This window comes from Kwoniella botswanensis, chromosome 1 (assembly GCF_036426115.1).
Source record: "Kwoniella botswanensis chromosome 1, complete sequence".
NCBI classification, from domain to species: Eukaryota; Fungi; Basidiomycota; class Tremellomycetes; order Tremellales; family Cryptococcaceae; genus Kwoniella; species Kwoniella botswanensis.
This window is the reverse complement of record NC_088599.1, coordinates 9130012-9149176: the sequence shown is the minus strand read 5'-3', so window position 1 is coordinate 9149176 and position 19165 is coordinate 9130012. Positions and strand designations below refer to the sequence as shown.

Sequence of the window (19165 nt, the reverse complement as noted above, 5' to 3'; positions counted from 1 at the left end):
CTGTGTCCATCGTCTACCACTCTTTTACAAGGGCAAACCCACCCAAGTTTGCCCCATCAAACTGACTTGACCCTTTTCCTTCCGTAACCGACCATCGATCCAACTACGAGATACTGTACTCTACAGTACAGCACAAAGACCAATCTGTTCCTAATTTAGGTTAATTTAGGTAAACAGGAAATTGACCACCTTGACACCCCAATTCTTAGGTGGCGGTTCCTCATAAGACACTTCCTCGTCCGTAGGGATGTTGGAGTACATATCCAATTCGTCAATCTTCAAGTGTCTAGGTCTCTTCACAATCCAGTATCCCAATATGAGTACCGAAAAGACGGGTATGGTGATGTAGGCAATCACGAAGTCTGATGGATTCCAATAGCCCTTGGTGAATACTTCCCAACCGTTGAAGATGATGATGATTGATGACCAGAAGATCACCCAGTATGCTGGCCAGGGTTGAAGTCTGTTCCAATAACTAAAATGACCAAAAGATAGATCAACAACGGTTGGTATGATGGATGCAGTATCATTATGGTTGTCATGGTGGATGTTCTAGGCCAACAGAGGAGGGTGTACTCACTGTAATGACTTTCGATCAATACCTTGAGCTGCTAAACCTTTCTTGAATCGTAAGTAAGTGATGGCGATAGTACCCCAAGTGATGTAACCGATTCTGTGATAAACCACATGTTTTGTTCAGTATAAATCACTCTAGTGGGATCGATGATGAGATCACTCACAAAGCATTCAAGTTCGATAACCAATTCAACACCGTCGAAGCACCTTTACTCAACGTCATGAATGACAATGCGTAAAAGAGCGTTACGAAACTTAACGAAACGATCGGTAATCCTTTCTTGGTCGTTCTTGCTAATATCCTTGGAGCGTATCCTCTAAGTGATAAACCATATAACATCCTACTAACCGAATACATGAGGGAACTTCCAGCTGAGAAAGCAGAGGTGAGGACAGCAGCGTTGATTATACTGGGTAAAGCTTTGATTCCAGCTCTTTGGAAAGCAATGACGAAAGGTGATGATGCGGCTGTACCAGTCGATTGTAATAATGATGAATCGTTATATGGAACCAACAACCCAACCACGAATATCAATAGGATATAGAAAATGGTAATTCTCCAGAACAATCGTTTGATTGCTTTTGTTAAAGCCACACGGGGATTTTTCACTTCTGCTGCTGCCACTGCGATTGATTCTATTCCTGCGAAAGATCCTGCCGCTTGAAGGAGGTTGGTAAAAAAACCTAAGAATTTACCTAGATCGCCTGCGAAGTGGTATTCGGCAAATGCACCGGGATCTTTCCAGTATCGGAAACCAATACGATCGTGATTTGGTCCACCGCCTAGGTCGACGACGATACCTGCGATGATCAGACCGATGACGAGAGCGACTGGAGGGAAGGACGGAGTTAGAGAAAGAACATATTTTGATATACTGAGGAGTAATGAATCCCAGCTGGGCTTGTTCACTTACTCTTGATAAATGCGAAGAAGAACTAGAAGGGCAGTATAAAGCTTCAGTACATTTGTACATCACGAATCACGATAAAGAATAACGGTGTTTGAGCAGACTTACCTCGGATTCACCGAACCACCTGACACCGAAAAAGTTCTGTTTAAACACAGAGATGATGAAGTCAGCGGAAACTGACCTAACCTTTATACAGCGATACGAATCACTTACGATAGCAGCAGCACCGAAAGCCAGCGCAATCATATATCCAGCTTGATGTGGGATAGTAAAAGCTATTTATACCATTTCCAATCCAGGATCAGCTAGGGTTTTGCCCGTCAGCTACGGCACTACTCACATGTGTCCCAGTACGAAATCAAGATCGACGCAGCGATAATCTCTGAAGGTAAGAACAAGCAATATTGAAAACAGACTTGCCAACCGACTGCAAATCCCACTGAGGGGTTCAACCATCTTTCGATGTAATGAATGTACCCTCCTGAAATTGGTGCGTAAACTGCCATTTCACCTACACAGACCACTAATATAGGGGGAGAGCTCACGAGTCAGCATGTAAGCCACAAGGAAGAGATCGACGCTGATGATAATGTGAGTTTATGAGGGATGGGCGAGAGGACTGTGGTGGCATGAGTGCTGAATACTTACACATGGAATATGCGATTGAACCAGTCAAGACAAAAGCCAACAACGAACCGACCGGTCCACCATGTGCGATAGTCTTTCCACTACCTAGGAACAAACCTGTACCGAGAGTTCCGGCAAGTGCGATCATCTGCATATGTCGTTGTTCCATCTTACGTTGGACACCGTCGTCTGTAGTCATTCAATTGTAATCATTATCAGCCCTAAGGCAGAACGCGGTAGATGTCCGTACGAAGGTGAAGCCAACTCACAAAGATTGGTATGGACATCCACTCTAACATCGTCTTTGACGAATCCAGGATCCTCATCCACGGTCGTAGTCGCCGCACCGACAGGGAGGATCTTGTCGTCATCGTACACCGGAGGTGACACAGGGGTGATCGTCGACATATTGTTTGGCACGCTCTACCTGGATAATCTTTTAAACCTATAGACTAGAGTGAAACAGGTGAATGATAGGATTTATAATGGGATGTAGAGACCGTCAAGACCGTCAGAAATGTCCTGGTCAGACTAGAAGAAAGAAGACAACCGTGAAGAGGATCAAATGTTAGTGATGGAAAAGAGATAAGAGACACAAGAATGGAGATAAGCCTCTGTGGTCTAACGATTTAGGGGGAGTCAAGGTACTGTATTTCATATCTTAGCAGTCTGATGATGTGGGGCAAGAAGATAGACCGGTATACAGATCCGTACTGCTGGGCATGCTCCTCCTTAGCCTCACTCATATGTTCTAGGGTGTGAAGTAGGGGGTCGTCAAAAGGATTGATCGAAAAATCGGGAGGAAGAGAGCGAGAGAGAAGTAATTCCGTCTGTTCGGGATATCACCTGTTAGAATCCCGAATAACTCTCTCACAGGGTCGACCGGTCATTTCCGTCTCTAACCATCCAATCTAATCCCAATCGAGTTAGTAAGTTAAGCTTTTGGCAGTATCATGCAGTATGTTGAGACGGGTGCAGCGAGATAAATTTAGCTAAGCCAAGGAAATAAGTGTCTAGTACAAGCGCCCTTACCCTTATACAGGTGAGCATTATCAGTATTTTGCGCATTCAGACCGAGTAACAACCATCCATCTGGTCGTTTGTGAATGCCAATTCGCGGCTCGTATCTAACGGTCAGTCAGAGTGGGGGAATTGCCCAAAGAAGAAAACGATCGGACGAGGTTGGGATTGCGATATTGCTAACAAGTCGGCGAATGTGAAACTTGAACTACTTTGGTGTATCTGAATGAGTTGAGGTGATTTGGTAATGCACATTAAGACAAACTTGGATTCATGCTGGTATGACTATAAGCTACAAATTGAGTGAGGGGGAAGTTGAATCAGAAAAATGAGGGTCATACAATCGATTAGAAGTGAAATTTTGTTAAAACATATCGAACTTCAGTGAGAGAGACGGGCGCGAAGGCCTTTGCATGATCATGATAATCCTTCTTCAACGATCTACTATACGATATCGTGTCCCATCTCATGCTCAAGCTGAAACCAACTTGGTAATGAGTTTACCTTTATTCCCACCACTAAACAACTTATTATAAATCTCTGGGATATCCTCGAATTTACCTTCGATGACAGTCTCACTTTCTGTATTACTGATCGTGCCGTCCCTTATCCATTGGGCTAGTTCCGATACAGCTTGGTCGAGGACGGCGGCATGGTCGAATATTAACATTCCTACGGTGAAGATGGATTCAGCACAATGGGCATAAAAGTTTGGCAGGATCACTGGAAAAGGAGGACGAGGACTTCAAATTCACCTTTGATCGTGAATCTATTGTAAATCAATTCACCCCAATGTTTCAATGTCATCCCTTCATCGTTATAGCCTATGAGAGATACAATAATTGATCAGTATTCAGTGACTACAACCAACCATTTGGGATCCCTGCTGTAATAACACCTACCAGCTATTGCCCCGCATATCGAAACGAACCCATGTCTCTTCATCAAAGTTAACATGTTATCCAGAATTTCTCCCCCGACATTATCAAAGAACCGATCAGCATAATCCGGTAAGAGTTTCTTGAGGTGTTCAGGATAATTGGGGTCCTGGAAGAAGAAGAAAACAAATGTCAAATCTGATGTCAAACTGATGTGGAGGATCGATGCGTAGTGAATGGACATGTACCTTGTAGTCTACACAATCATCTGCCCCGATGGATTTGACCCTACATTGAGAATACCAATCACTCGATTCAGCTCCGTGACTAGTACAGGTGATATAGAGGGAAGTAGTAAGAACAACACACCATTCACATTTATCTTTTCCTCCTGCTATACCTATAACTGTCCTGACGCCAATCACCTTCTTTGCGATCTGGATTAAAGTAGATCCCACGGCACTAATTTTATTTCAATTTGTCAGTCAGTCAGTCAAGCTTGATCGTAGAATGTGGTTTGGCTCGGTGAATTTTCAATTGTTTGCACTTACCCTGCTGCACCAGATACGACAAGTACATGTTCAGGTTTCAATTCCATCTCTTTGAATGCTCCCACCCAGGCCGTTTGACCTGTCAAGCCGAGAATCGAGTTGGTAATGTACGGTGATTGACCGTCGATAGTACTGTGACACAAACCTATCAGCATAAAAATCACCATCGAGTTTGAGTACGGATCACTTACATTTCTTTACCTGTCAACGGGCCTGAATCTTCTACTACAGAGTATTCCGCCCAATCGCCATCACCGTATACGTTATCCCCCACATTCCATTTATTGGATTTGGAAAGGACGACGGTACCTATCGTTGAGGCTCTGATGGCATCTCCCACGAGAATCGGTTTAATATAGAGACGTTTCTATGGTGTTGTACTATATTAGCTTGGATGCACATGGGGTAGTGATATGTCAACTTACCGGATCGATACTTCCATCCATCCATAATCTCTGAGCTGGATCGTTCCCGAATGAAGTATTCTTGATCAATACCTGACCTTCCTCGAGAACATCGATAGTGGGTGTGGATCGAGTGGTGAGTTCGAATTCGTTAGGAGTGGACTTATCGGTAGGTCGTGTTCTGAGTAACCACACTTTATGCGTCTTGGGAAGATCAGACGAAGACATGATGGAACGTCAGAAATAGCTGTCTGGTCAGGTGAAGGAGTCCTTGAGGGATAGATGGGTTGATGTGAGCGAAGAAGGATGGAGGAAAGGAGGAGAAGGTTGAGTTATATAATTTATGATAAGCTCCGAATGCATGTCAAGCTGGAGGTGGTAACTCCTCATTAACTCATCCACTTAGCTCAGCCTCCATTTGAACATGAGAGTGTCTTGCATACTCGTAAGGGTGATGACGAGAAAGATAATAACGACTCCTCCACCTCCACTGATGACACATGCAGAGATAACCGAACTTTTGCGTGCGGTTACTGCCTCCATTCCTATTCAGTCATGTGAAAGCATATATGGTCATCACGGCGTACGACACTCGTGGGTATCATTAGTAATCACAGTATGAGGACGTATGAGACTCCCATGGACATGAATGACATATTTAACCAAAGGATCGTGTCAGGTCACTTTCCAAGACCCGGCTTCCATGCTCTCTATCCTCTACTCTCTTTCACAAGGTAAATCACATTGCAGTCACACATAGCATCTTCACTTTGAACATGACCACATCCATCCCCGATACTCCTACCTTCATTCCACCCAATAACAGTCTCACTCACGATGGCTGGTCGAACGAGGACGAAGCGACTGCCACCTGTTTCTGTGGGAAAGTTCAAATAGTATTCGTGAGTGACCGACCATACTTATAATCATGCTCCTTTCTTTTTTTATGCCAAAATTATATGCCAAAATTATATTTAATTGTCTTTGCTGTTCGTGATAGCCTCTCAAATCTCCAGGATTAGCCAACACGTTCCTATGCAACTGTACAGACTGTCGTAAAGTGACCGCATCAATGTTCGCTACAAATTTCACCACTCTCGATTCCCACACTCGATTTTCAAGAGGAGAAGATCACTTGACTCTATTTGTACAAGATCAAACCACCACAACGGGTAAAAATATGATCAATGGATTCTGTGAAACCTGCGGAACGTTGATGTACAGGAAATCAGAAGGATTCCCAGGTACGAGGTTCTTGAGAGTTGGGACGGTCGATGATTTCAAATTGCACGATACGGTTCTGAGACCACAACACGAACAGTTTGCGGGATGTAGAGTGAATTGGTGGGGTGGTGTAGATGGTGCTAAGAAGTATGAGAAGATGATGGAGTGAGGTGTTTGATAATTTAGACGTGGAACGAGCTTGACGTTGTAAGGTAGATATGAAAGAGAGATTTGGCGTTGTAGTTTTATATGTGATTTGTAGTTGTAGTTGTAGATATAGTGGAGTTGTGTTATCGCAATTATAAGTGATCGACCCCATATGTTTCATGAATTGATTCATATGATTGCATGGAGACAGTCATACGTCCATGTCTACTATGTATTCTTATCCAACTTACTTGACTACCCTACCGCTCAACTCACAAATTCAAATCAACCGCATCGTTTCCAACTGGGAGCTGTCATCATTCAGGAACATGGACTCTTCGCACAGTCTGGAAAAGAGAAAAATAAGAAAGAATAATTTGCATTACTCAGAGGGATGTTGAAATGTACCGTATTGATCTAATTACGCCCGACCCACAAAAAGTATAAAGAAAGAGTAAGGCGTACTCAAGACCCGATTGTTTGACTATTGATCGATAAAACCACCTTTACCCGTATCGCTCACCCATGAGAAGGAGTGGATTGACGGTGAGAGACTGCTAAGCTATTGAAGGAGGGAGTCGAAGCGTCGTCGTCGGGTGTTATGTTGAATAAGAAGAAAGAAAGAAAGAAAACAAGGAAGGAAGAAAGAATTTGACCGCAGGATGAATTGGGGTGACCTATAAAGTGGAGTGCAGATTTAAGGAATACTTGGGGGATAATGATGAGGTGGAGGTGGTTGATTTCGATCAAGACGATTGATAATGAATGAATCATCATCACCTTGTTCTCTTTCTCGTCATCCAACAACACCATTCATTACTCATCAACCACCGATACCGCCCACCTCGCCAGCAGATAGATTACCAGAGTGTAGCAGAACACCACCATGAAACTCACCGTCATCGCACCGGATACAGTGTACGAACACGAGGTATCGCCCGATATGGAGATCCAGGATGTCCAAGCGTTGATCGAAGCTGAAGTGGGTGTCAGACTACCATCTATATCTTGCTACTTGTGATCGAATATCACCTCATCGTTCCGCTCTCATCCTCATACCCTGTTCTTGTGAACTACTTGATATTGGCTCCAGACAAAATGACATTAGCTAACTCCGCTTATTCACCCCATCCCAAAGTCCGGTCTCCCCCACACATCTCTACTCCTCTCTACAGACTCTGGTGTACCACTCACCGATGTCAAAAGGACCTTATCAAGCTACGGTCTGACAGGTAAAGAAAGTACTGTATTCCTCACCTCCAAGTAAGTTATAAGCCTATTCAGTCGTATTTGGCTATGGCAGTGGATCACACACGCTTACGCGTTTTCTTTCCATGGTATGGTCAGACCTCAACCTGCCGCATCATCATCATCTTCTTCTACTTCCCAGCATGCATCTGCATCAGGACCATCATCCGGTGTATCATACTTGGGTGGATCGGATGATGATATTGAGAGAATGAGGTTGCAGGCTTTGGGAAATCCAGATTTAATGAATGATTTGAGGAATGTGAGTACAACGTTTCCTCTATACCCAATCTTCCTAATAACCCTATACAATATACATACAGAGGTGATTGGACTGATGAATATTCTGTTTCTTTCCCTCGCAGAATGACCCAGAGACATATCAAGCGATTCAAGGTGGTACTCAAAGTTTCAAGCAGGTTTTACTCAATGCACAACAGAGACAGCGCGCATCAGCTGCTGAGAAACAACGTCAGATCGAGGTATGTTTGGATTGTTCTCTAGATCAGCTGTTAGACTTTATCGCCACGCTAGAGCTGAAACTGTCTTCAACAGCTGCTCAATGCGGATCCATATGATATCGAAGCTCAGAAAAAGATCGAAGAAGCTATACGGATGGAGGGAGTCATGGAGAATATGCAGCACGCCATGGAGTATTCGGTGAGTAAAAGCTCAAGAATTTAGCTATCCTGGAGAAGTTCTGCATCAGCAGCTGATACATCAACTCTCGTTATGCAGCCGGAATCATTCGGTAATGTCACGATGTTGTATGTCAACGTGGAAGTCAATGGACATCCTGTGAAAGCCTTCGTAGATTCAGGAGCCCAAACTACAATCAGTAAGCTAGATTACTCGAATGCCTGAACGATATAGCTTACATTTTTGACTTGATTAGTCTCGCCTGAATGTGCGGAAGCTTGCGGGTGAGTCGTGATCACTACAGATCCCATGACTCTAACAATTGACATTTATCGATCGTTGATCTCGCAGGATCATGCGATTACTCGATACTCGATTCGCAGGTATGGCCGAAGGTGTAGGAACCGCCAGGATATTAGGTCGTATACATTCTGCTCAGATCAAACTTGGTGGATTACATTTACCGTGTGCGTTCAGTGTGTTGGAAGGTAGAGCGGTAGATCTGTTATTTGGTTTGGATATGCTGGTGAGTACAGCGGAAATTCCCTCCTTGCTGCCGAACTACACTTTAATCTAGGTCTGAGGTGAATGATTGCTGATACAACTGAGTCTTTGTTTCATGCATTGCAGAAACGACATCAATGCTGTATCGACCTCTCAACCAATACTCTTCGGATCAACAATACTGAAGTTCCTTTCTTGCCCGAACATGAATTACCGGACAAAGCGAGGAGAAGAGGCGAAGCTGAAATGGCTAATGAATTGGGAGATGCAGCGAGTCAAGGTGTTAAAGCTGGTGTGGCCAGTCCGACTGTACCCAAAAGGGAATTCCCAGGAAGTGGACCAGCGCTTGGTGGAGGATCGACATCATCTTCAGGTGGACAGAGATTGGGTGGTGGATCGGCTGCTTCAAGTGCGAGTGGGAGTGGGGGTGGGTCAGTGAATGTGAAAGAGGAGGATATACAGACTGTGAGTATCGATCTGGATCAGGACGATTGTCTTGAGGTTATACAATTTCGAGGGATGCTGACATTCAATCTTCTTGGTCTTAGTTGATCGGTCTGGGCGCACCTCGAGATCAAGCTATTCAACTCCTTCAAGCTTCAGCAGGGAATGTAGATGTAGCTGCGTCCATGTTATTCGGTTAAGTCGTCAGATAATGTCAAAGACACATGATGAAACCTAGGATAATCTGATTACATGTCATATCGAAATGAAGCCCTCTTACGAACGGACAAGAAACGAGCGACCTTTTCATTCTCATAGTTAAGATATCGTTATGCATTCCACCTCTGATGTTTCACTACACCGCTTGACTGTATCTGAACTGGTGATAACTTGGTTGACGACCATCATAGTGTATACATTATAAATCTTTGTTTTGATTACAACGTTTGTCTTTCTATCCTTGACATTATCAACAGTAATAGTACAACCAACTTGAGAAAGGTGTATAGAAGATACAAAAGGGTTTCGTTGCTCAGATTACTGACTGTCTACATCGTTCAAATTCAATATCTTCTTAGCCCAATTCCTACCTTTCTCTTTCTCCTGAACAGGTAGACCCAGACCAGCATCCACCAACTTATTCTCACCAAATGCCATCAGTCTTATCAATCCATTCAATTTCGTTTCTCTGCCATGACCTTGATTCTCTAATATAGCGGAATTCAATTCTTTGGATATTTCGACTCGGTATGATTTCTTCATCAATGCGATGAGAGGGGTGAAAGATGGGTCGGAGAATAGCTGAAGAGTTTCTAATGGGATGGATTTGATATCTACACACGAACAAACAAACGATTAGTACTTTGCGTTGTCGAGGATGTCGAGGATGTATTATTGACTACAAGTGTTGGAGGATGGTAACTCACCTTCACTACCATCCACGTTGATACTCGTACCCGCATCATCCGCGAATCTGACCAAGTCGGGGAAAGCCAGCAAACCCATTGTCCTTTCCAGCTCAAGACGGAATTCAGGATTTTCCGCCCCTCGAGGTGCTAGTTCCTCAGTAGCGAATGCGAGAGCTTTGTCAATCTCTTCTGAACGGATCAATTCGATCATACGTAAGAGATGGAGATGGAATAGTAGAGGTGGGTTGGTATCGAGTATCTATATACGATGAATGTGACACTGCGTCAGTAATTCATCTCGTATATCATCATGTATCGAAATTTGAAGTAAAACAAAAAATACACGAATACCCCTCATATCAGGTCTGTGAGTATCAGTTGCTTCCGCATGGCCGCGCTCTGTGAGCTGGCTAAGCGTGGTGCATGATGGTTTAAATCCTTGGGGTGTGTGGGCGAGAAGGATGGCAATTGGAAAGGGAAAAGGAGGGAGAAAATGCATTGATGGGATTGAAAGCTTGGTGCAAAGTAGTATAGTGAAGTCAAATATGTAGATATGGGAGGCAATTCACTCACCTCTGGATCCAACTCGTTCACCCTCCTTACAGCTTCTTCCACTCTGCCATCTTCGACCGCCTGACGAATCTCCATCCGTTCCTGTACTTTCTCGTGATCTACATCAGCGGGTAGACCAGTTTCCCTGGCGAATTCTACCGCTGCGTCGGGGTATCCTTCGATAAGTAGATAATCGAATATGAGGGAGTTTAGATCGCTTTAGACCCGAAGTAACAGCCAAGTCAGCTATATAGCTCTTTTCTATGGTTGATGGGTAGCGGGACGATAGACAGGATCAGAGGTGCTAAGTATTTTATATTTCCTCAATTGATTTAGGAGAGATTCCCACTTTGCATTATATTTAGTCTCATCAGAGATAGATTGATCGGAGAGGGAATGTGAAAAGAGTAACTTCATCGAAAGAGGGTGGAATGTGAATGACTCACTGCTTTGATATATCGACTTTGCTAAGTTCGTCTTCCCATTGTCTCGTATCAAACGTAGGTAAAGCTGATGGACCGCTATTACCTGATAAGGTAGAGTTGGACGTCCCACTTGTTGTGGGTCCCAAGCGGGATACAGCGGGTGCACGTGTAGACTATGAAGGTGATAAGTGAGCTGTAATCGCTACAGACATCAGAATGACAGCTCACTGTTGATGCCATGTTGGTGTTGATGATTACATTTCCACCCGTTTGAGGGGTAAGAATGAGAAGAAGAAGGAAGAGGAAGAGAAAGAGAGATGCGGAGTTGAAGAGTTGTAAGAGCGAGCGAGTGATTGAGTGGATAGAGGTTGTGCATTTTTGGGTTGATATCATGCCGGAGTTTCGGAGTTACAACTGACCAAGGCACTCACGGTCAGTCGGTGTGGCACTTTGTCTGCTGATCTGCACGTGGCATCAAGGTGTCAAAGCGCGATTGACTTTGGTAACTACAAAAGCACGAACCAAATAAACATCCATCCATCCATCCAAGATATCATCAACCTTTGCTTCAATCATTGACTGACGACAGAAGAGAGAGCTAAACCATCCCATCGTTCGAAATCCGCTCCACCATGTCAGACGGATACGACTTCTCACAGCTGTATCACGCATCTCTAATATCCTATTCACCCGGAACCACCTTCCTAGCAACCATCTACCAGAACAGGGTGATCATCCGATCGACAGCTACATTGCAGATCGTACGTACGTGGGCATGTCAACTACCAAATCCTCCATCATCATCATCATCATCAAGCAAAACAGTAGAGGACAATGTAAAAATTGATCATCTGGAATGGTCAGAAGACGGATTACACATCCTTGCATTTTCTTCAATAGGCAGGACAGCTTGGGTCTTTGGATTGGCATCTGAAGGAGATGGACTGTCAGGGGAGGTAGCTAGAATAGGTGGTGAGGGGATAGAAGGGATGGTGAGAGTCGAATGGGTCAAGGGTGGGAGTGGGAAATGCGTAATGGTTTGGTCGGATTATAATGTAAGTTTGACTTCCAATTCCAACAGTGGTTTTCGTCGAAGAGAAATAGGTGGAAGACAAAAACTTTTTGATGATGTTTTTGTCTTATCTGGGGGATTGTATCGAATGTAGTTGAAAATAACGATATATGATTTATCGAATGGTTCTACGAAAATCATTCAAAACCCCAAATCACCAAATCAATGTGAGTGAACTGCCCCTTCCGTCCATATCACCTGATAATCAAGCTTATCTTATCGACTGATGGTATATATGATTAAATAGGTCATACGTATTCACCTGATAAGCGATATCTGGCGATTGTAGAGAAACATCTAGGTAAAGAGTATATTGGGATATATGATATGTTAGATAACTATAATCTATTCAGAGTAAGTTATCGTTCTCCAAGTTGTATTTCCTCGTTTTAGTTCTAAAGCTAACTGTATCTCGATACTTTGTTAGCACTTCCAACTATCAGCTCTCGACGTTCAAGGTATAAGCTGGAGTCCATGTGGGAGGTATATCGCAGTTTGGGATAGCTCTTTATCGGTAAGTCCAATCATTTCCATCTCAGATATCAATGACTAACCTGAATTACATCTCTCAGTACTCGATGTTTGTCCACTCTCCCCTTGGACCACTCCTCGCCCAATTCGATTACACCTCACCGACTTTCTCTCCTTCTTCCTCAACCGAAGATCCAGGTCTGGGTATACGTACCCTCACCTGGGCACCTGGTGGGAGATGGTTAGCCCAGGGAGGATGGGATGGTAAAGTGAGGATAGTAGAGAGTGAAGGATGGAGATGTGTAGGGGTGTTGAGTTGGGGAAGTAGGATAGTCGAAAAGGATGTGGTGAGTCTCTTCAGTGCCTTTCTCCTCCATCTTCAATCTCGTCTAGGTGTCAGAAATGGCTAACAGTGTAGAGTATTATCAGATCGTATGGAAAGAACCTCATGATTGGATTAAAGATACTCGAGGAAGGGGTATTGTACAGTGTAAGTTCATACAATCAATTATACTCGTGTCCTAGAGTACGCTCATCTCGATTGATTTCCTTCCGCTATCACAGTCGATCGTATTCAGACTCCAACTTCGATACCCACGATCCGCCCAGATCTCAGTAAACTCAATCCCTCTATCGGCGTAACGCAGATATCGTTCGATCGAGATGGTGCATTACTCTCAATCCGGCTTGACAACTCACCAAACGTCATACATATATATACCTTCCTGAAGACACCTACAGCCGAATCACCCGATATACAGCATTTGACAAGTACGATATTTGAAAATACCATCAAGAGTGCTGAGTGGTGTCCTTCAGGTTCAGGTACAGGTAAGAATAGGAAATTGGCAGTGACGGTCGTTGGTAGGACCTCTGCGGTGTATATGTGGGATGAAGAAGGTGGTGGATGGGAAGAGGAGAGTACCGATGATACCAATAGGGAGTTGAACAAAGTGGAGAATGATGGGAGAGGTGGGATGATGGAAGGTGTTGGTATACCTTCGAGTGAGCATTGTTTGTCATTACAGTCGGACAATATAAGACATTATTAATGATGATTTGATATGATATTTACAGGATCAGATTTCTCAGCAAATGAATTACATTGGGCACCAGATGGGTCGTCCGTGGTCATACAGGATAGATCTCAATTCTGCTTGTTGTACATGAACGAATCTGAGAACACAGATACGGATACAAATACGGACAGATCGATGAGATGGGATGATGTAGATGAAGGATTATCACATGTGGTTGAAGAGGAGGAAGAAGAGGAAGATATAGGAGGGTGGAGTGGGTATGGATTGGAATTGAGAGGTGGATTGAGGACTGCTGTTTGGGCGTAGAAGGGTCTTATCTAGTGCATCCTAAAGTTGTATACATGACCATGTACTGTACAATGTATTTCATAGTATGATAGTTGGCGATACTACGACTTACACCCAGCACCGTTGAAGAGTATCAGCGATTGGGACATTTGATGGGATGATCTGCTGCTGCGGATTACAGATACAGTCTATTGGCTATCAACGTTTGTCACCACCATCGCCAAATAACCGAATCATTGTGCCTCGAATCAATCAAGTGACAAACAACAGCAAACTTACTTCACTTCCTCCAGTCCTTCATCCTACTATCCCATTCAAACAGAAGATACCGAACAAGACACCATGATATGCCCCTCAGCAACAATTATATAGCATCCACATTCCCCTAACCCAACCAATCTCCAGTTCTATGTACATATACTCATATCCTTGAAAACATCATCATCATGCGACTTACCGCCCCTCCTCGTTCGACCTCTCTATCCTCGTTATTCATCTTGCCTATCCCATTGGGATTACTCACAATAGCATACTTGGTAGCAGTGGGTAGGAGACCTGATATACCTGAATCTGCACAGGTGGACGATCGTAAGTCCATCTACCGATACAAGGGAGGGCTGTAGTCTGATGTTCATTCGTGACTGAATAGCCCATCAGTGGGGGTTTCCAAAATGGTATGGCAACCATCCCACACCATTTGATTACCGTTTGACATCACAAGGAGAAGAGGAAGAAGTCTGCGATCATCCGAAGAATGTATTATTGTTTATAGGTAAATATTATCCCATCGCTTATTGAGCCTCTGTTTGCGAGTACAGGATAGATCATGAATGCTAAAGTGGTCTTGTTGTTCCAATAGATCTTCCATGTTAGTTACAATCATCTCTGCCATCAATTAATAGTAGTCACAGTCATTCCTAACGCCTCATATCACCCCTAGATGATTCTCCACAAATACCATCTGCATTGACTCTCCATTCATCCCTAACATCCTCGAACAGATTCAACCTCACCACCATATCATCCTTCTCACCCACTTGGAACTCGGATCTATCATCGAAGGAGAATCTGAACAATTTGGGATGTAATCAGTTCGATTGGATATGGAGAGTAGGAGATGAAAGTGGACATGCAGATTTGGGTTGTGGGGAAAAGAAAGTTATTAGGGTGGAAGAAGGGATGAAAACTCCTGGAAGAGCTAATGTGAGTTTGACGTTTGTTTCACTGCTGCGGAGGATCAGGTGGATACGAATACAGATACGGATATTCGTTATATCTGAGTTGATGCTTCACATCTATACCTCACTCGAAATATGTAGATCTGCTACTTCTGGGGTTATACTGTACTATTGGATCGAGGAGAGTGGGAGTAGTGTGCTAACACCTGTTTGTTATTTCTATATTCCTCAGGTATCATTGTTAACTCATCCTCATCATATATTAAAACCTGAACATAAGCATGATGCTCTAAAGACAACACATGGTGAGGGATGGGAATTGGGATTATTGACTCATGTATTACCTTCGGTAAGTGAGACTTTCGTAGCTTCATGAACTTGTAAGAATAATTTGACCATTTGCTGAAATTTTTCACTTGTCCTTCTCCAGGCCGAGTAAGTTGTACTTTGTTGCTACCATTCCCACCCTCTCGGTAAAGGTGAACGTATAATCTAATATCTCGAGATTCCTTTTTCAGCCCCAAAATGTTTTACCCCTCGCGACGTATAACCAATCGACGGTCCATCGTATATTTCCCACTTCGTACGACGGCTACCAAGGATTATCCGAAATTACCTTGGGGTAGAACATGGTCTATCTATTCACGTGAGTTCGAATAACTGCTTATAGCGGTACTCGATCCGGACTGATTCGTGCATGTCTGTAGCATCACGTAGATCGCCACTGTCTCCGAAAGCTGGTGAAGATCCTTTTTCGCCGAACAGTCGTTGGAGGAAATTTTGGTTGAAAGAAGAAGAAAGGTTGGCTAAAGCTATGAGAGATGCTGGTATCTGTCTGGTAAGTGGAATACAACCGTAGCCATCTGATTATATGTCGAGCTAATCTGAATATTGGATGTTTCCCAGTTCGAGCGCTGGCAGTATGGTGAATTAGATGATAGGATAGCCAAAGCTATGCTATCGGGCTGTATCGTTGCCACTGTACCACCTCAAACACATCATGGTGAGTCATTTTTGCTCGTATAGCAAGGCACACGGGATCTTGAGGACTTATACCTGTGATTGTCAATGGTATAGACGCTTTCTCATCTTTGATCTTACCTCTTGCAAAGCCATCATCCGTCTCGATCTTACCGGATTTACCCATTGACAACCTCAACCAGCTATTGCGCAAGTATACAAATTCTCAACTACAGCGTCTCGCTCTCAAGGCTTTCATCTCAGCTAGGAACAGGCTTGTCCCTACCTCCAGGCTGAAAGGTGTTGAGAGTGCCGTGCAGATATGGGAAGACGGTGGGAGAGGATACGATTTCAAAGAGGGGTTCAGGTGGGATTGTGATTCGGGACATGGGGGATGGTGTGGGTAGTCATGCATCTAACGATATTTGGGTCAGACGTGTGCGTTTTCACTTCTACCCGCTGACATATACAGATCAATGTAATCATTCAGTTCAGTAAGATGAGATGATTACTCACCAGATTCAGAATGACGTCACGTCCTCCAAACCGCCTTCACCTTCTTTGATCTTGATTCTTCTCCACCTTCGTCGCTTACTTCCTCATATCATCCACGCATGTCACCATTAAGGAGATTGACATTCCGTCCTTCTTTGTCTGCCCACTCCGCAAGTATTGTTATTCAAACCCGAGCCCTCACCATCATGGCACCTCTCACACCCATGACCCTCTCTTCACTCAAAGTGTCAAAACATCATATTCCAGCTTATCAGAACTTCCCCAACACCTCACTTCGTCCTTACCCATTTATGATCTACCATTCAGCTTATCCTTCGTCCCTTTCGCCAACCTCCGTGGAACAGCACATATCTTCCATGGGTATAGTCAAGCCCGCATGGAGATATACGATGTACGGACAGCATCATTATCATTCGACCGTCGACGAGGTACTGGTCGTTGTTGATGGTTCAGCAAGATTATGTTTCGGTGGATCAGTATCTAACCCTCACAAGGTAGAGATAGAAGTGGGAAAAGGGGATGTGATGATCGTCCCTGCTGGCGTTGGACATGCACTAACAGAAGATAAAGGATCGTTTGAGATGGTTGGAAGTTATCCGAAAGAAAGTGATAATTGGGATATGTGTACGGGAGAATCAGATGAGAAAGATAAGAATTGGGATAATATTAGGAAATTGAAGTGGTTGAAGGGTGATCCAGTTTATGGCGATCAAGGACCGGTGGTGGATGTGGGAAAAGAGGGGAAGTGAAAAGTTGGATAAAGATACTTGATGAGGGATAGGTGACTATACCAATGAGAGGTGGGATACCTTTGATGATCTATCTCACCGTTCAGATGACCAGGGGAAATGAGAAAAATCTGGAAGGATGCTTGGTGAGAAGATGGACGTTGGCGGAATAGTCTTGTCATCAAGACTCCTTGTCGATCATCTGGATATCCCTCTTATTGTTTAATCTTTTCAATCCCAGCAATATATCGATATCACTCCATTGCATATCCCTCGATCAATTTCCTGTTATCGGTCCAATCTGATCGATCTCTCCTGCAATCACTGGATCATACTATTGTGCACTCCAAAAATCTCATCATCCGATCAATCCGCCATCAAAACGTTTATATATGCGATGATAGAACAAGACAGCTTTATCATGAACTCTCCTCTGAACAAATCTTTCCAACCGTTCGTCTGATCATCCCTCAACTTCCACTATATCCCCTCTTCACGCTCACAACCATACCATGTTAATCAAATCATTCGTCCTCTTGACCGCCGCAAATGCTGGTACATTTGCGGCTCCCCAGAGATTCGGTTGGGGTGCTACAACTTCAACTCCTCCTGCTGTCGCAACTCCACCTGCATCGACCGCACCACCTGCTCCTGCCTCTGCTGCTCCTCCTCCCTCGTCCAGTTCACCTCCCGCAGGTGCCCCTCCTGCAAGTTCTGCTTCTGTCCCTTGTTCCGCAGGGGGTGCTGCCAATGGTGGAGAATCACATGAAATCACGGTAAGTTCAAATCTGAACCTGGTAATTTATCTTCTTTTGTGCGCTTTTCATGCTGACCTTGACCCTTTTGCTTTGGTTCGATTTTGGTTTGATTGGTAATAGATTGTCAACAACTGCGGAGAAGGTCAACCGCTCTTTGCCTACGCTGCTAACAGAGCTGGCCAACCTGTTCAAGGAAGCGTTACGATCAATGGGCCGGTCGATAGTGGTATAGCATGGATGGATGGTACGAAAGATAATTGTGGATTTGATGGCACAGGATGTGGTTTTATGGAATTCACAATCGCTAATTCCATGATGAACTCGGCGGATTATTCATTACTTACTACAGGTTTAGGCGAACATCATTTGTAAGTATTCGTTCACTTGTTTGGCTATGCCGCAGAAGAAAAAAGACTGATAATTTTGATTGAACTGATTGATTGATTGGTGAGGGGATAGTAAATACGCAATGGACTTCAAATTCACAGGTGAATGTACGGCCGGACCAGGTAAATGCCTAAGTGGAGATAATTGTCCAGGAGCATATACGGGTACGGATACTTTCAGTGGGGATCCGACTACCTGTGGTGGCCAGAATGTTGGGGTGAATGACGCTTCATTCTCGATACTCATCTGCTCAGGAAGACATAGAACTAATGGTATTTGTCTTTTTTCCAACGCAGATTCATATTACTTTCTGCTAGTTATGAAATGACTTGTGCCCATCAATTCATGCATGACCTTACCCTCACAGGTCACTCTGAAGATACACATAACGCATATATGTATGCGAATGGATGAGTAGACCTGAAGGTTCGACTGAGTCATTGATGGTCGGTAAAATATCTGTGACACAGCAAGTAGTACACCATGAGATTATGCATGTACAACAGGATTACGGAACAACTTCTCTTGTTGTTTCCGTACATATCGTCTTAAAATCAGCAACAAAAAACCCAACAAGAGCTGTTAACAACTACCTTCCGCCAGCTCAGCAGAGAATAACCACGATCACATCCCGAATCCTCTCGTTAGATTATTATCCCGAAAGACGGAGCAGCGCGTTTCGAGTGTCTGTCTGAGTGAGGGGAAATCC

The 19165-nt window shown here is 43.9% G+C and overlaps 9 protein-coding genes across 9 annotated transcripts; 6 read left to right on the top strand and 3 right to left on the bottom strand.

The window, feature by feature from the left end:
* Nucleotides 1–165: 165 nt before the first annotated feature.
* Nucleotides 166–2522, bottom strand: L199_003444 (uncharacterized protein; the record flags this gene model as incomplete). The annotated part of the gene is made up of 9 exons (XM_064889175.1): nucleotides 166–475; nucleotides 581–673; nucleotides 741–1407; nucleotides 1491–1512; nucleotides 1593–1628; nucleotides 1701–1762; nucleotides 1828–2010; nucleotides 2136–2303; nucleotides 2384–2522. 9 exons carry the CDS (start codon nucleotides 2520–2522, stop codon nucleotides 166–168), a joined length of 1680 nt encoding a protein of 559 aa, XP_064745247.1.
* Nucleotides 2523–3606: 1084 nt separating this feature from the next.
* Nucleotides 3607–5195, bottom strand: L199_003443 (uncharacterized protein; the record flags this gene model as incomplete). The annotated part of the gene is made up of 8 exons (XM_064889174.1): nucleotides 3607–3806; nucleotides 3890–3958; nucleotides 4037–4181; nucleotides 4261–4300; nucleotides 4382–4474; nucleotides 4564–4695; nucleotides 4755–4930; nucleotides 4989–5195. 8 exons carry the CDS (start codon nucleotides 5193–5195, stop codon nucleotides 3607–3609), a joined length of 1062 nt encoding a protein of 353 aa, XP_064745246.1.
* A 548-nt stretch (nucleotides 5196–5743) lies between these two features.
* L199_003442 (uncharacterized protein) lies at nucleotides 5744–6360 on the top strand (the record flags this gene model as incomplete). The annotated part of the gene is made up of 2 exons (XM_064889173.1): nucleotides 5744–5869; nucleotides 5968–6360. The coding sequence occupies 2 exons, from the start codon at nucleotides 5744–5746 to the stop codon at nucleotides 6358–6360; spliced, it is 519 nt and encodes a 172-aa protein (XP_064745245.1).
* A 3350-nt stretch (nucleotides 6361–9710) lies between these two features.
* On the bottom strand, nucleotides 9711–11298 carry L199_003440 (uncharacterized protein; the record flags this gene model as incomplete). Its single annotated transcript, XM_064889172.1, has 5 exons — nucleotides 9711–10006; nucleotides 10100–10340; nucleotides 10655–10850; nucleotides 11080–11231; nucleotides 11287–11298. The coding sequence occupies 5 exons, from the start codon at nucleotides 11296–11298 to the stop codon at nucleotides 9711–9713; spliced, it is 897 nt and encodes a 298-aa protein (XP_064745244.1).
* A 392-nt stretch (nucleotides 11299–11690) lies between these two features.
* Nucleotides 11691–13947, top strand: L199_003439 (uncharacterized protein; the record flags this gene model as incomplete). The annotated part of the gene is made up of 8 exons (XM_064889171.1): nucleotides 11691–12113; nucleotides 12225–12297; nucleotides 12378–12484; nucleotides 12558–12644; nucleotides 12703–12948; nucleotides 13031–13091; nucleotides 13166–13606; nucleotides 13679–13947. 8 exons carry the CDS (start codon nucleotides 11691–11693, stop codon nucleotides 13945–13947), a joined length of 1707 nt encoding a protein of 568 aa, XP_064745243.1.
* Nucleotides 13948–14375: 428 nt separating this feature from the next.
* L199_003438 (uncharacterized protein) lies at nucleotides 14376–15483 on the top strand (the record flags this gene model as incomplete). Its single annotated transcript, XM_064889170.1, has 4 exons — nucleotides 14376–14517; nucleotides 14579–14701; nucleotides 14870–15132; nucleotides 15340–15483. The coding sequence occupies 4 exons, from the start codon at nucleotides 14376–14378 to the stop codon at nucleotides 15481–15483; spliced, it is 672 nt and encodes a 223-aa protein (XP_064745242.1).
* A 149-nt stretch (nucleotides 15484–15632) lies between these two features.
* Nucleotides 15633–16474, top strand: L199_003437 (uncharacterized protein; the record flags this gene model as incomplete). The annotated part of the gene is made up of 4 exons (XM_064889169.1): nucleotides 15633–15753; nucleotides 15815–15945; nucleotides 16014–16110; nucleotides 16185–16474. 4 exons carry the CDS (start codon nucleotides 15633–15635, stop codon nucleotides 16472–16474), a joined length of 639 nt encoding a protein of 212 aa, XP_064745241.1.
* A 294-nt stretch (nucleotides 16475–16768) lies between these two features.
* Nucleotides 16769–17332, top strand: L199_003436 (uncharacterized protein; the record flags this gene model as incomplete). Its single annotated transcript, XM_064889168.1, has 1 exon — nucleotides 16769–17332. One exon carries the CDS (start codon nucleotides 16769–16771, stop codon nucleotides 17330–17332), a length of 564 nt encoding a protein of 187 aa, XP_064745240.1.
* Nucleotides 17333–17823: 491 nt separating this feature from the next.
* Nucleotides 17824–18773, top strand: L199_003435 (uncharacterized protein; the record flags this gene model as incomplete). The annotated part of the gene is made up of 4 exons (XM_064889167.1): nucleotides 17824–18087; nucleotides 18190–18437; nucleotides 18529–18673; nucleotides 18753–18773. 4 exons carry the CDS (start codon nucleotides 17824–17826, stop codon nucleotides 18771–18773), a joined length of 678 nt encoding a protein of 225 aa, XP_064745239.1.
* Nucleotides 18774–19165: the final 392 nt, after the last annotated feature.